A 13,905-nucleotide genomic window follows, 5' to 3' on the forward strand; every position below is an offset into this window, starting at 1 on the left:
GCCAAGGGAGAATAACAGGATCGGTTGTGGGAAAGAACAAAACCAGGAATCCCTCATCAACGTACTCAATATCTGGACTTGAAGTGAAAATTGTCAGGGCATGATTTTTTAGGTATGTAGAATGGATACTGTTTTTGTAAAAGAGGGCTGGGGGTGGGTACTCATGAAGGGGGGAACAAAAGAAAATGAACATGTGCTATAAAATCTGTTTGTAATATTTTATTGTTGTTCATTAAAAAATGTTTAAAACTAAAAACACTTCATTGGTTGCCAATTTTTTTTAACAGGGTGCAGTTTAAAATGTTGTCAATAATACCCAGGGAATATATGCTACTGTCCCAACTTATTTTTCTAAGATGTTGCAGATGTATACCATGCTGACAATTAAGATCTGAAACAGCAAAGCAGTTAGCTCTGCCCTCAGCGTCAGATTTTCTTTATGCTGAGACTTGAGCATGTGCTTTTCCGCTTGCAGAACCACTGTTATGGAATTAACTTCCTGGCTGTCTAAGGCTTTGTGCTAATGCTACTCAGTTTAATTTTGTTTTTAAATCTTTATTTTGTGCAAACCTGTTCTATCTGCATAAGCATAATGCATTTTACTCTCAACTAGGCATAGATCAGATGATTGTGTTTGTTTTAATTTTTTATGTATGTTTTTATTATAATCCACTTTGGCCTCAAGCAGTATAAATGGTTAAAACTAAATAATCTTTATTTACAAGTGTTTTTGCCATTTAAGAGATACATAATGCTATATTTTAGAGGCATAATCCTTTAAAGGGAACTTTAACTTTGCTGATTTTTTGAGTCAGTGTGATTCAAGTACAATGAAACACTGAAATAAAGTTGTACTGTATCAGGTGAAGCTTCAGATGTCTATTTGCTCTCTATTAAATAAATGTTTTAAAGTGAGCCCCAGCCAGCCTGTTTGGATACAGCTGGGGTTTTCTGTTCTCCAACTCAGCTGGGGATGCCTACAGAGTAACAATCACAGAACTAAGGGAAGTGAAAAGAAGATGACGGTATTAGGGTCAGTGCCTTGTGCTTGCATTCAGTCTTAAGACTGCTGGATTCTGGAAGGAGCACCCCACTACAGAGCCTTTGAGCAAGGACTGTCACTGAAAAATCATAGTAACATAGTAAGTGACGGCAGATAAAGACCTTGAATGGTCCATCCAGTCTGCACAATAGTCACATTCACATCAATTCAAGATTTAAATCAATAATGAACGTGATATTATATACTTGATCATGGTTTTTCTTTGGTGTTTTTGGGACATAGACCTAGAAGTCCACCTGGCCCTGTCCTTATGTTCCAACTACTGGAGCTCCCATCAAAGCCCATTTCAGCCTATCCACTGCTTATTCCTGGAATAAGCAACATAAAATCAATTTTACTCTTTTGGGATCCTGCCAGGTACTTGTGACCTGCATTGACCAAACTGGCTATTTGTTTGGGAGCAGAAAGACAAAGGTATATAAAGATAAAATAGATGGAGAATGCCCAGGCAGTGCAACTTAACGTTTCTGGTATTGACCTAGTTCTAATTAAGCTTCAGACGTAAAAGAACAAGAGAAAAATGCAAGTAACAATTACAACTTCAAATTGTTTATTGAATGTTTTTTTTAATTGATTATACAACTTGGGAATAGGCACAATTACCAACAGGAAACACAGATACATCAATTCACAAGGTATAGAAAACCAATACAACTAATCAGTCTAATAAGAATGTCATTCAAACTCCCATACCTCACCCTATCTCTCTCCCCTTAACAATCCCAGCCACAGTGCATCAACAAAATAAATATAGCACAAAGCACAAGAGAGGAACAGAGCAGGACAGGTGTGTCTTGAAAAGGATGGATGGGAATAAGAGGCCAAACTTGGGGTTTGTAGGAGGAGGGTGCCTTGTGAGGGATTATGCCTAGGGGGTGCTGAAAGAGAGGCCAAGTTTGAAATTTGGGCAGAGGGGGAGAATGCCAAAGAAGGATTGAGAATAAGCGATTGGGGAGGGGGTCAGAAAATGATATGGGGGTATATGGGGAGAGCTATGGAGGTGCATGCTGAAGGGGGCAGAAAAAGAGTGCTATGGGGTCAGTGCAGAAGGGGTGTGAGATTATTTGTCAAGTGTATGGGGGTGTTGAGAGAGCTTACTCCTAGGCATCAAAGAGTCCAGGTATCCGCCCCAAATCTTCAGAAATTTAATACGTTTTTTGGGGCCACTCCTAGCTTCTTTGCCTCCCACATCACCAATTGGTGAACTAGATTCCGCCAGTGCCAGAATTCGGGTCCCGTTTCTGTCGTCCAGTATAGCAGAATACATTTTTTCGCCAGCAGCGTCAGTTTACCAAATAATATGTTGCCCCTTGATAACACCTCTGCCTGATCCTGGGAGGTTCAACAACAACTGCTCTGGTGTGCATGCTACCCGTTGTCCCATAATTGTAGTCAAATACTGGGCTATTTTCCTCCAGAATGCTTTAAGTTTCCTGCAACTCCAAAATCCATGATAAAAGGTATTTCTGCTCCCCCACACCTCCTACAGAGCGCTGACTGTATCCCCCCGAGCCTCGCCAGCTGTGCTTGAGTCATGTAAGCTCTATGATGAATCGGAATGCACATTCCCTATATTGTGCTCCATTTAACAATCTGGGAATCCTCTGCAATTCCTTAGTAATGTCCCATGTTACTAGATTGATCCAAATCTTTTCCCGTTCTTTTAGGTGTGTTAGATCTTTTGGTGCTTCCTTCCCACAGGGCCTATAATTCCTGAAATGGAGGGATTTGTCTCTGAGATTTTTCAAAAAACTGTTTGATCTTAGCTTAATTTCTGTGAAAGTCTTTCTTTGTTCATAGATTTAACAAAGTGTTTTAATTGGCAATAGGCGATGTCTCCCCATTGCAGTTCATCTGCCCTCACCAGCTGCTCTAGCGTCCGAATCTCCCCTGTTTCCCCAATGATGTCCTCTAAGTTATCAGTCCCCTCTCTTCCCAGCAGAAAAAACTGCATTATCCCTCCTGCCTCAAATAGTGGATTCCCCTTATCGGTAGTAGTTCTGTTCTCCATCCCCTATACCTAATCTTTTTCCATAAATTTCCATGCCTTCCTCAGAGGACCCAGCAGCAGTAGACTGTGTCGGTATCCTACAGGTATTCGCGTTTCTCTATTTGTACCAAGGCTTGTGGCCGCAATGGGACGAACAGGGCTCTTCCAATTCGAGAGGTGTGTAATAGGTGGTACCAAAAATCCAGTCTTTGACATATCTTAACAAGCAGCCATATTGTATTGCTCCAGATCTGGCAGTCCCAGCCCTCCTTGTTGCCAACCCCCCACCATCCATTGGGATTTCATCTTTGCTTTCTTGTTTGCCCAACAAAATTTCACTACCATTTATTAAACACACGAAGGTCTTTGCGTAATAAACAAATGGGAATTGTTTGCAGGACATAAAGCCACCTGGGGAGTATGATCATTCGAATTAAGCATATTCTCCCTATTAAAGGCAGTTGTAGTACTTTCCAACTCTCTAATTGTTGTTTGTCGTGTTCAGTAATATTTGAATATTAGTTCCTTAAAGGTCCTCAGTTTTGGGTGTCAACATAATTCCTAGATATCTGAATTTACCCTCCGCCCATCTGAGGGGAAAACGTTCCTGCCCTAGCTCGTTTTTGTTGATGTTCCTTCCCACGCCTCTGATTTCTCTAGATTTAACTTACTACTACTACTATTTAGCATTTCTATAGCGCTACAAGGCATACGCAGCGCTGCGCAAACATAGAAAAAGACAGTCCCTGCTCAAAGAGCTTACAATCTAATAGACAAAAAATAAAGTAATCAAATCAATTAATGTGAACGGGAAGGAAGAGAGGAGGGTAGGTGGAGGCGAGTGGTTACAAGTGGTTACGAGTCAAAAGCAATGTTAAAGAGGTGGGCTTTCAGTCTAGATTTAAAGGTGGCCAAGGATGGGGCAAGACGTAGGGGCTCAGGAAGTTTATTCCAGGCGTAGGGTGCAGCGAGACAGAAGGCGCGAAGTCTGGAGTTGGCAGTAGTGGAGAAGGGAACAGATAAGAAGGATTTATCCATGGAGCGGAGTGCACGGGAAGGGGTGTAGGGAAGGACGAGTGTGGAGAGATACTGGGGAGCACCAAATTCCTGAAATATTTCCAATAGAGCGTTCAGTGATTCCGCTGGGTTCGTAAGCATTACCAGCAGATCATCTGCAAACACCCCCAATTTAAACTCCTGTTTGTTGATCTTTACTCCTCTCACTGTCGGCATGGAATGTATGTCCCTGATCAGAGGGTCCAAGTATATGGCAAACAATAATGGCGATAGTGGGCATCCTTGCCGGGTGCCTCTCCCTATCGCAAAATCTGCAGAGGAACCCTCATTTACCATAATTCGTGCCATTGGGTCTAGATATAATGTTTTGACCGCTCTTTCAAACCACCCTGTGATCCCATATGCTTTAAGGGTGTCAAACAAATATTCCCATTTTACGCGATCAAAAGCTTTCTCTGCATCAAAACTAATCATTAATGTGGGTTCTGCTCTTGTACCCGTAAACTCCAATGCTGCTAGTATCTTCCTTAAGTTCTTGGAGATTGATCGCCCCTTTACAAACCCCACCTGTCCCTCATGGATGAGCTTTGGTAGCACTCAACCCAGGCGGTTGGCCAGAATTTTTGCCAATAATTTCAATTCGCACTTCAACAGGGAGATTGGCCGATAAGATTCTGCCAAAACCACATCCCTTTTAGGCTTTGGTATTAAAATAATTTGGGCTATGTTTAGCTGCTTAGGTACCGAGCCTTTGTCGACCCAGCTAAAGACTTCCACTAGTGTTGGCTGCGGGTAATTGCCCAATGTACTTCTTCTGCTGTAATGTGGGCGTTTAAACCTTTCTGATCTTTGTCTCCAAGTACTGGGTGATCCACTCCCTAGGTAGGCCTTGCTTGCAAGACCAGAGTCGTCTTCTGCCTTATATAACTTCTGGTAGAATTCATGGAAAATCTCTCTAATCTCCTTATCTGTGTGACACAGCTTCCCAGCCTTATCTTTTAACGCTGTAACTGTTCTTGAGGCTTGTTTCCGGGCTATCAATCTGGCTAACATCCGCCCTCCCTTGCTACCATACTTGTATAATTGATACCGATAATAGTCCTGGGATTTCTTCTCCCTCTCATGTATAAGGGAGTTCAAACTCACCTGGGCTGCTATGAGGTCTGTTTTCAATTGTGGGGAAGGCAGTTCCCCAAATTTCTTCCTCAATGTCAGAATTTGTTTTTCTAATCTCAATATTTCTCTATCCCTCGTCCTTTTAAAACTGGCTTACAAAACTGATAATCTCCCCTTATCACAGCCTTCGCCGCCTCCCAGTACGTCCCTATGTCTGTGTCTAATACAGAATGTTCGTTATGGCTTTTATATTCTCTCCAAGACTTCAATAAGTGCTCATGAAACCGTGTGTTCTGAGCTAAGTGGCTAGGAAATATCCATTGTCTATTTTTCGTACCCTGTCCCCCAAAATTCAGAGTTGCCCATACCTCTGCATGGTCTGATATCGCATATGGGCCAATCTGTGTGTCCTGTATATCTGTTATTAGGGATCGAGACACCAAGAGATAGTCAATCCGTGATTGCGTGTTGTGGGCCCTAGACATATGTGTGTAGTCTCTCTCTTGTGGGTGAAAAACCCTCCATATGTCCAAAAGATCTAACAACATACCCAAGTTCGGGAGTCCCCTCAACATCCACCGGGGAGGCGTGGGGGTAGCAAGCGATTTATCCATTTGCGGGTCCCACACCATATTAAAATCACCTCCCAGGATCATTGGGATATCATTCTGTCAACAGCTCATTTGGCCTTAGAGCTTATAATATCCATTTCCTTATTTGCAATACATAACCATTCCGGTCCGCTCTCTTGCTGGAGTCATTCATCACCTGTATTTAATATTTGGCGAACATACTGCTGGGCCTCTGGTACCGTTTCACAAATCTTTATGCCTGTCTGGTGAAATATTTTCAATTTGGCTGGATACATCAGCGCAAATTTAATTTTGTGTTTTACCAGTGTTGAACATGTCGGCGAGAAGGCCTTTCGTTGCGCCGCCACTGCAACTGAGTAATCTTGGAAACAAATAATCTTTTGATTTTTATAGTGCAATCCAGCTCCGCTCCGAACGGCCTGCATAATCGCCACTTTCTGGGCAAAGTTGAGCACTCGGCAAATTACAACTCGGGGTCTGTTTTCGTTCTGGCGCTTGAGTCCCACCCGGTGCGCGTGCTCTATTATCAGCGGCCCCATGTCAGCGGGCAGCTTCAGTTCTTTCACAAGCCAGTCCTCCAAAAGTGAACATAGGTCTCCGTCGCTCAATTCCTCTGATATCCCCACAAAAGGCAAGTTATTGCGACTGGACCGGTTCTCTAAGTCCTCCAGTTTTTCAGCCTGTGTCTCAACCAACTTTAACAACTTAGCATAGTTTTGTTCAATAGCTGATACCTGGTCTTCCAGCGCTCCCGTTTGTTTTTGGAATCCTGCCATGTCTTGGGTGAGTTGGGACATGTTGTCTTTTATCCCCTCCAGTTTTTGTTCCAGCCCCTGTAGTTTTCTGTCCAATACTCCTTCCAGAGCTGCTGTTACCTCTCCGACTATTTCAGCTGTCCATGCAGAGCTAACCGACGAACCCAAAAGACTCACAGGGGCCGCCATTTTGTCTTCCCCGACTCTGCCTCTGTCTTTGTCTTTTCTCAAAGTTTTCGCCGCCATCGTCAATCTAGCCGTCGATCGCCGTTTCCCAGCAATACGATAGGGTGTAAAAAGGGTGAATGTTTTTTTCTTGTTTTTATGGGTTTTAGCCCAGATGAATGCGGGAGTAGGCACGGAGCGAAGTTTTTAGCGTCCGCTCTTGTGCATCGCGTCACGTGACTCCCAATGAAGTGTTTTTAATACAGTGTGCTGATTTAGAGATTCCAGTAATTAATCTCACCACAGCATTCTGAATAACCTGCAGATTATGAAGTCATTCAGTAACATAAGTTAAATCACATTAACATATGTTAATATATATTAATAAATGAGATCCTAAGTTTATATCTGAGGGTTCAGTGACTTGCCTCAAGATCATGAAGAGTGACAACGAGATTTGAACCCTGGCTTCCCTGATTCACAGTCTGCTATTCTAACCATTAGATAACTACTCTGTGTGCATTTGTGGATACAAAAAGGTTTGCTTTTTGGGCAATAACTGTAGGCTATTTGTAGTAATCCATTGTGTCTTGTTTTAATAGGTTTTAGTTACTATACCACTTGCTGTGCTTCAGAAAAGCGTCATACAGTTTAATCCACTATTGCCTGAGAGAAAAATGAAGGCCATTAACAGTTTAGGAGCAGGAGTTATTGAAAAGGTAGGTAGAACACATTTCGGCTTGTTTGTGAAAGGGAGGAGAAAGCCCTTAGCAAACCATGCTCTAAAAGATTTGGGGGAAGCAAAGAGAAGTTTATAAAATTGGCATTCAAGTAATGCACTTTACAACTATTAGGGGCTAGAGATTTTTGTTAATAGAAGTCGGTAAGTAAAAGATGTAATGTCTTTTCAGCGTGTGTGTTTTTCTTTTCTCCTATAGGTTGTTTTGCATTTCCCATATAGATTTTGGGATAGTAAAATTCAAGGGGCAGATTTCTTTGGTCATATACCTCCCATTTCCAGCAAACGAGGCCTATTTGGGATGTTCTATGACATGGATCCACAGGTGTGTATGTTGTAGCTGAGCATGCATTTTGTCCACATTAGTTCCTTATAGCTGAAGACATCCTCTTCTGGATGCCCCGAGTCTTGTCCACACTGAAATTGGCGATGAGCTTCTATCCACCGAGGCCGGAACCCAACCACGCATGCTCAGTTCATGCACATGAACTGAGCATGTATGGGAGAGGGTGCAAGGGTGCAAACGTCAGCAAATGAAAGTGTACCACCAACTTCCCCAGTGTTCATATAGTCCAGCGGGTTTTCAGTGGAGGACATCTTCAGCTGACGGGGCTTGGGGATCCCCACCAGCCAAGGTATTTTTCATGCTGGGGTTGGAGGAGAGGAAATGCTTAGACCCACCCAGGAATTCACCTCTGGCTATGTTACTGTTATCTAACAAAATAGAGCTTACAGAGTGTAAATAATTAAACAGTCTTTCCTCAATCAATACACTCCCATGTGTTCTACTATTATGGTATTATGATGTTAAATTGGAGGAAAATGCCTCAAACACGGGTAGAAAGCTCCTTTGTTGGACTTCAACTTAAGGGAGCTTCTACCTAATCATCCTAATCATCATAGGCTGAAAACCTCCTAACTTTTATTGTGTCTCCTGGCACTCAAATATGTAAACGTGCAGGGATCACTTAACTTATAGCTGTATTGTCACTGTATCTCACTTGATCAAAGCATATTGGATTTACAAAATATAAAAATACCAGATCTCCCATTTTGCATGATGGATTACAAACTCCACCCTCTTATTTTCTCCCCTATCACTTAAAGTTGCACCCCCCCCCCCCCCAAATAGCTCATACTCTGTCTTTGATTGCCTCAGAGAGCACTCACTGTTATATGGTGCTCAAATGCTATCAAACGTTGATATCTTACCCTATCATAATGCTGTTAGGTCCTCTTTTACTAAGCCATGCTAGTGATTCCTGGCGCAGCAAATGAGCAAATCAGTGGCGTAGCCAGACAGCCAGTTTTGGGTGGGCCTGAGCCCAAAGTGGGTGGGCACAAAATTTTCTCTGCTCTGCCCTACCTCCACCTCAAAATATAAATTCTTTAGCTAATGAGGATCCTCAAGCTCAGTCAGCTGAAGACTTTCTCTGAAGGTGGCCAAAACTCTCTTTTACCAAGCTTGGCAGGCAGCAGCAATGACCCTAAGCCACTGATGCCAGCACCCAACACATGCTTAGCTATCGATGGCTCAAGGATGCTGTTGCCAGAGCTTGGTAGAAGGGAGTTCTGGCCGCCTTTGGAGGAGGTCCTTAGCTGGGGATGCCTGGGAATCCTCACCAACTATACAGCAAGGGTTAGGACTGGTGTTAGACCTGCTTGGGCCCAGGTCAGAAAATAAAGGAGGGCTCCCCTCCCCGATTCCTCTCCTCTTTGCCTCCCCTCCAATTTCCCACCTGCCATTACTATCACACCAACAGACCCTCACCAAATACAGAACAAGGGATCACAAATTAGAAATAAAAATATTTAGACAAAATTGAAAGGGAACCCCAAGAAGTTAAACATAGCATTACTGCAACACTGGAGACATAAAACAGAGATGCATTTCCTTTCTACAGAACACAATACAAAGACATTTGCTATGCACATTTCCAAAAGCTAACATATTCCATTTAAAACATTCAAAATAAAATGCTTGGTTTCTATCTTTGTTGTCTGGACATTTTATTTTTCCATCTTGCTGGTTCCAATTCTCTTTTCTGCTTTCCTCTCTGTCATCTGCTAATTCTTCTTCAAGCAGCTGCAGGCCATTTCTCTTTTCTCCTCTCTCCTGTCTGTTCCCTCACTATTCCTGCCTCTGACATATTGATCATTACTTTTTAGCTCTTTTCTTCCTCTCTCTCACCCTTCTTGTTTCCTTTTTACTTTTCAACTACCTATCAAATTTCCATCTTCTTTCACCCACTAGCTCTCCCATTCCCCATCTTACTCCTCCCCATCCCTACTTTCTCTTTTATCTTTAATCTACTCCCCTCTGTAATCACTATCTCTCATTCATTTCCTTGCCACCCCCTCCTCCCCCTCTTGGCCTCTCCCACACAGGGTTCCACCATTCCCATCGTCTTCCTCCCTCCACCCTTCTAACCAGCAACTGATCCCCACCCCACCCTACCCTGGTAGCCTATATTTTCCTGCCCTTCTCTCTCCACCATGGCCCAGCATTTCCCCCCTCACCACCTACTGTGTACCTCTCTCTCCCTCTCATCCACCCCCATGTCTATCTCCCCTCTCATTCCCACTGTCCACCATCTCTCTCTCCCTCTCCTTTGGGTTCTGGGTCCAACATCTCTCTCCCCTTCCCATACAACATCTCTACCTTCTTCCCCTCTACCATCATGTCCAACATTTCTCTCTCCCTCTCCCTTGTGTTCTGGTCCAACATCTCTCTCCCCTTCCCATGCAGCATCTCTCCCTTCCTCCCCTCTACCATCATGTCTAACATTTCTCCCCCTCTCTATGCAGCATGTCTCTCTCCCTTCCACCTCATATTCAGCCAAGACTTCTCCCTTCCTCACCCGTTCACCCCTTTTTCTGCATCTCTCCCTTCCCCGTGCAGCATCTCCCCCACCCACCGTGCCTCATTTTTCCATCTTCCCTCCCCCTGTGCAGCATCTTTCCTTCCATCTTCCCTCTCCCCTGTGCAGCTGCTGTCCTCCGTCTTCCCTCCCCCGTGCAACATCTTTTCCCCATCTTCCCTCCCCCCTGTGCAGCTGCTGTCCTCCGTCTTCCCTCCCCCGTGCAACATCTTTTCCCCATCATTCCTTCCCCTGTGCAGCAACTTTAACCCCATCTTCCCTCACCATCCTTGCAGGCCTGCCCAGCAGCAGTGTTCCTGTAGCTCACAGCGATTCCGGTCACAGGCTCGGCTTGCAGCGATTCCCACACGCTGCCTGCCGGCTGCCGCTCAACAATGTCCTTGCAGCTACTAAGCGCTAACCCGGAAGCCTCTCCTCTGCCACAGCTTCCGGTTTCTGCCCAGTCAAGATGCGGCAGAGGAGAGACTTCTAGGTTAGCACTTAGTAGCTGCAAGGAAATTGTTGAGCGGCAGGCAGCGTGTGGGAATCGCTGCGAGCCGAGCCTGTGACCGGAATTGCTGTGCAGGAATACTGCTGCTGGGCGGGCCTGTTACATGCATCTTTTAGTTTATTCTCCCAATGGGTAAAACACAAAATCACAACTTAAATTGCAATGTGGTCTGACAATTGCCTCAGGTTGTTCTTCCTGAGGAATGGTTTCCTGTAGACAGAGGTGATTTGAACACCAATACTTTCTGTCCTCCTTCCTTGAAAGGTTGGCTGGTTTTGGCGCCCACCCAAGGCTGTTTTGACCCCTGAGCAGGCGTTTTTTTTTTTTACTGAAACACGTCCCCATGTCGGGTCTACAATTCAAGTAGTGCTTAATAAACACATTTTTACTTATCCCTGGTTGGCTGCAAGTCTACTATATTGGATATTCTGAATGCTGTTACTTTAGATTCAGGAGAACAATTAAGATTGGAACTTTTGGAAGGGTCTTAGGAGTGATATTAGATTCTCAGCTGACTATGGAACAATAAATTAAGCAGCTTAAGTAAGAAGATACACTTTAAATTGCATAAGCTGAGGTCTGTTAGATCTCATTTTTTCCACAATAGTTTTGAGTATTAGTTCAGTCAATAATCCTAAATCAGATGGATTATTGCAATGTTTTATATGTTGAAATTAACAGAAATTTAACTAGACTGCAGCTGATGATAATACTGTGGCCAGATTGATCTTTGGGCCAAACGTTCGTCATTTTACGTCATTGCTGAGGAACCTACATTGGTTGCCGGTGGACTTCCGTGTGGAGTTTTTGTTTGCACGGTGTTTAAAATTATCCATGGTCCTTGTCCAAGTTCTCTTATACATTTACTGTCAATCCTTCCTTTAGAATAACCTCCCCGATTTTGCTTTACCTTTAGCTTGGGTTACCCAACAGCTAAAGGGTTTTATTGAAAAGATTTTATAACTCATTTTATTATTTTTCCAGTAAGTTGTGGAACAACCTTCCAGTGACTATATGAATTACGTCTTATGTGACTTTTTGGAAATTGGTCAAACTTATTTGTTCATTAAGTATTATGATTAATTCCCTTAATCTGTTAAGTTTACGAGTGGAGCAGTAGCCTAGTGTTAGTGCAGCGAACCTTTGATCCTGGGAAACTGGGTTCAATTCCCACGGCAGCTCCTTGTGACTTTGGGCAAGTCACTTAACCCTCCATTGCCCCAGGTACAAATAAATACCTGTATGTATGTAAACTGCTTTGAATGTAGTTGCAAAATACCACAGAAAGGCGGTTTATCAAGTCCCATTTCCCTTTCTGAAAAATGCGGGATATAAATGTTGATTTGGTTTTGGATGGTTCATCCTTACTTCTTTGATTAAACTGTTGGGCATGTAAGGATTTTTTCCTTTTTGGTTAGTTTGTTCAAGATCTTTTAGCATAGTTCCTCCTGATAGAAAGCAGCTTTAAAAAGGTTGTGAAACATGTACTGTTCTGCCCTCATTACATGGGTCAGCTTTTGCTGTCTGTGTGTAACAGATTACATGTCTGTATATTTATTAAGCTGTGTATAATGCACCAGGTCCCTGCATGTCTGAGTCTTCTGTGATTAGCCTGTATGAACACGTGTTCTGCTCTCAGGGCCTTTTGGAGTTTTTGATGTTACTTCCTGCCTCGGAGCATGCTGGGAGAAACATTTTTCCCCCTCCTTCCCTCCAATTGCTCTCCGAGGTTAAAAGAAAGAAAGATATGACCCCCTGTTTAGAACTGTGCCTAGGTCATATATCCAGGAAGGGAGTTTGAACTCTCCATGCTGAGGCAGTAAACTTCTGTTTTTTAATTTTTTTTCTTCTGAGTTAGTAATCCATATTGATTTACCTGCTGCGGTTACTGTAGTGGCTGCAGATTATTTCATATCAGCCACTGACAGTTCCTCTTCTCTGGGAGAGGGACTAATAACAGACACAGACCCGCTCTGTATGTACAGAATCCCTAATCTGGCTCAACACAACTGTAAGTGACTGATTTGTTTATCTTGTCATCAACTGCAGTGAAGTATTGGATTAAGGACTGTAGTCTTTTCTTGGTAATAAGCAGCCCCAGATTTAACTGTGTTAATATACAGGATCAAACATGACGCCTTGTAGAGTTCAGATGTTATAGTTTGTGAAATGAAATGGTGTCATCTATCTCATATTTTGTTTCTATTTTAGTTAAGCAAGCTATTTTGATGTCAGTAATTACCGGAGATGCTGTCACTTTAATTAAGGATTTAAATGAAAAGCAAGTTATACAGGAATGTATGATAGTACTTCGAGAACTGTTCAAGGAGCAGGTAAGAGTTTGTATTTTTTTGAAATAAGAATTGATTTTCTACTGGTCTTATGTTAATTCTTTCATATGGTAATATACATTTTAAGTTTGGGTTTTTTTTTTTTCATTCTTAAAACTTGGCGTAGACTTGGATATGGTTCTAGGCTAGCTCTCGATTAGACATTATGGAATCCATGTGATGGTAATTCTCTGAAGTCAAACGAGAGGTAAAACCAGCTGCAGCAGCAGAGATCTGCAAGAAAAGAAGCAGTGGAAGATAATAGCAGGACAAAAGGGAATTTACGAGCCCAGAACAGTGAGCTGCACTTATAATTCAAAACTCCTTTATTGATATCCAAAGTGATAACCTGACATGGTGCTATGTTTTGCCCTTAGGCAGCTTCAGGAGTAACAAAGAAAAACCAGTTCAGATCGTGGTTGTGTTCTCTTGGATGTGCATTTGAGCTGATTATACCTCTGCCCTGTCTACCTACAAAACAAAATTTGTTAAAAAAAAACAAAAAAAGAAATATCGCACAATAAAAATGCACTGTGGAGGAGTGGCCTAGTGGTTAGGGTGGTGGACTTTGGTCCTGGGGAACTGAGTTCGATTCCCACTTCAGGCACAGGCAACTCCTTGTGACTCTGGGCAAGTCACTTAACCCTCCATGCCCCATGTAAGCCGCATTGAACCTGCCATGAGTGGGAAAGCGCGGGGTACAAAAGTAACAAAAAAAAAATGAGATTTTGAAAATAAACATTAAGGAAAAATCACTGTATCAAT

The 13,905-nt window shown here is 42.9% G+C and overlaps 1 protein-coding gene across 1 annotated transcript in view; it reads left to right on the top strand.

Moving 5' to 3' along the window:
• KDM1B (lysine demethylase 1B) overlaps window positions 1-13,905 on the top strand; it is a 173,600-nt gene that overhangs the window by 114,732 nt on the left and 44,963 nt on the right. Inside the window, 3 exon segments of the mRNA XM_030211446.1 lie at window positions 7,302-7,418; window positions 7,638-7,767; window positions 13,022-13,143. Coding sequence (XP_030067306.1) covers window positions 7,302-7,418; window positions 7,638-7,767; window positions 13,022-13,143 — 369 coding nt within the window.

This window comes from Microcaecilia unicolor, chromosome 1 (assembly GCF_901765095.1).
Source record: "Microcaecilia unicolor chromosome 1, aMicUni1.1, whole genome shotgun sequence".
Taxonomy (NCBI): Eukaryota; Metazoa; Chordata; class Amphibia; order Gymnophiona; family Siphonopidae; genus Microcaecilia; species Microcaecilia unicolor.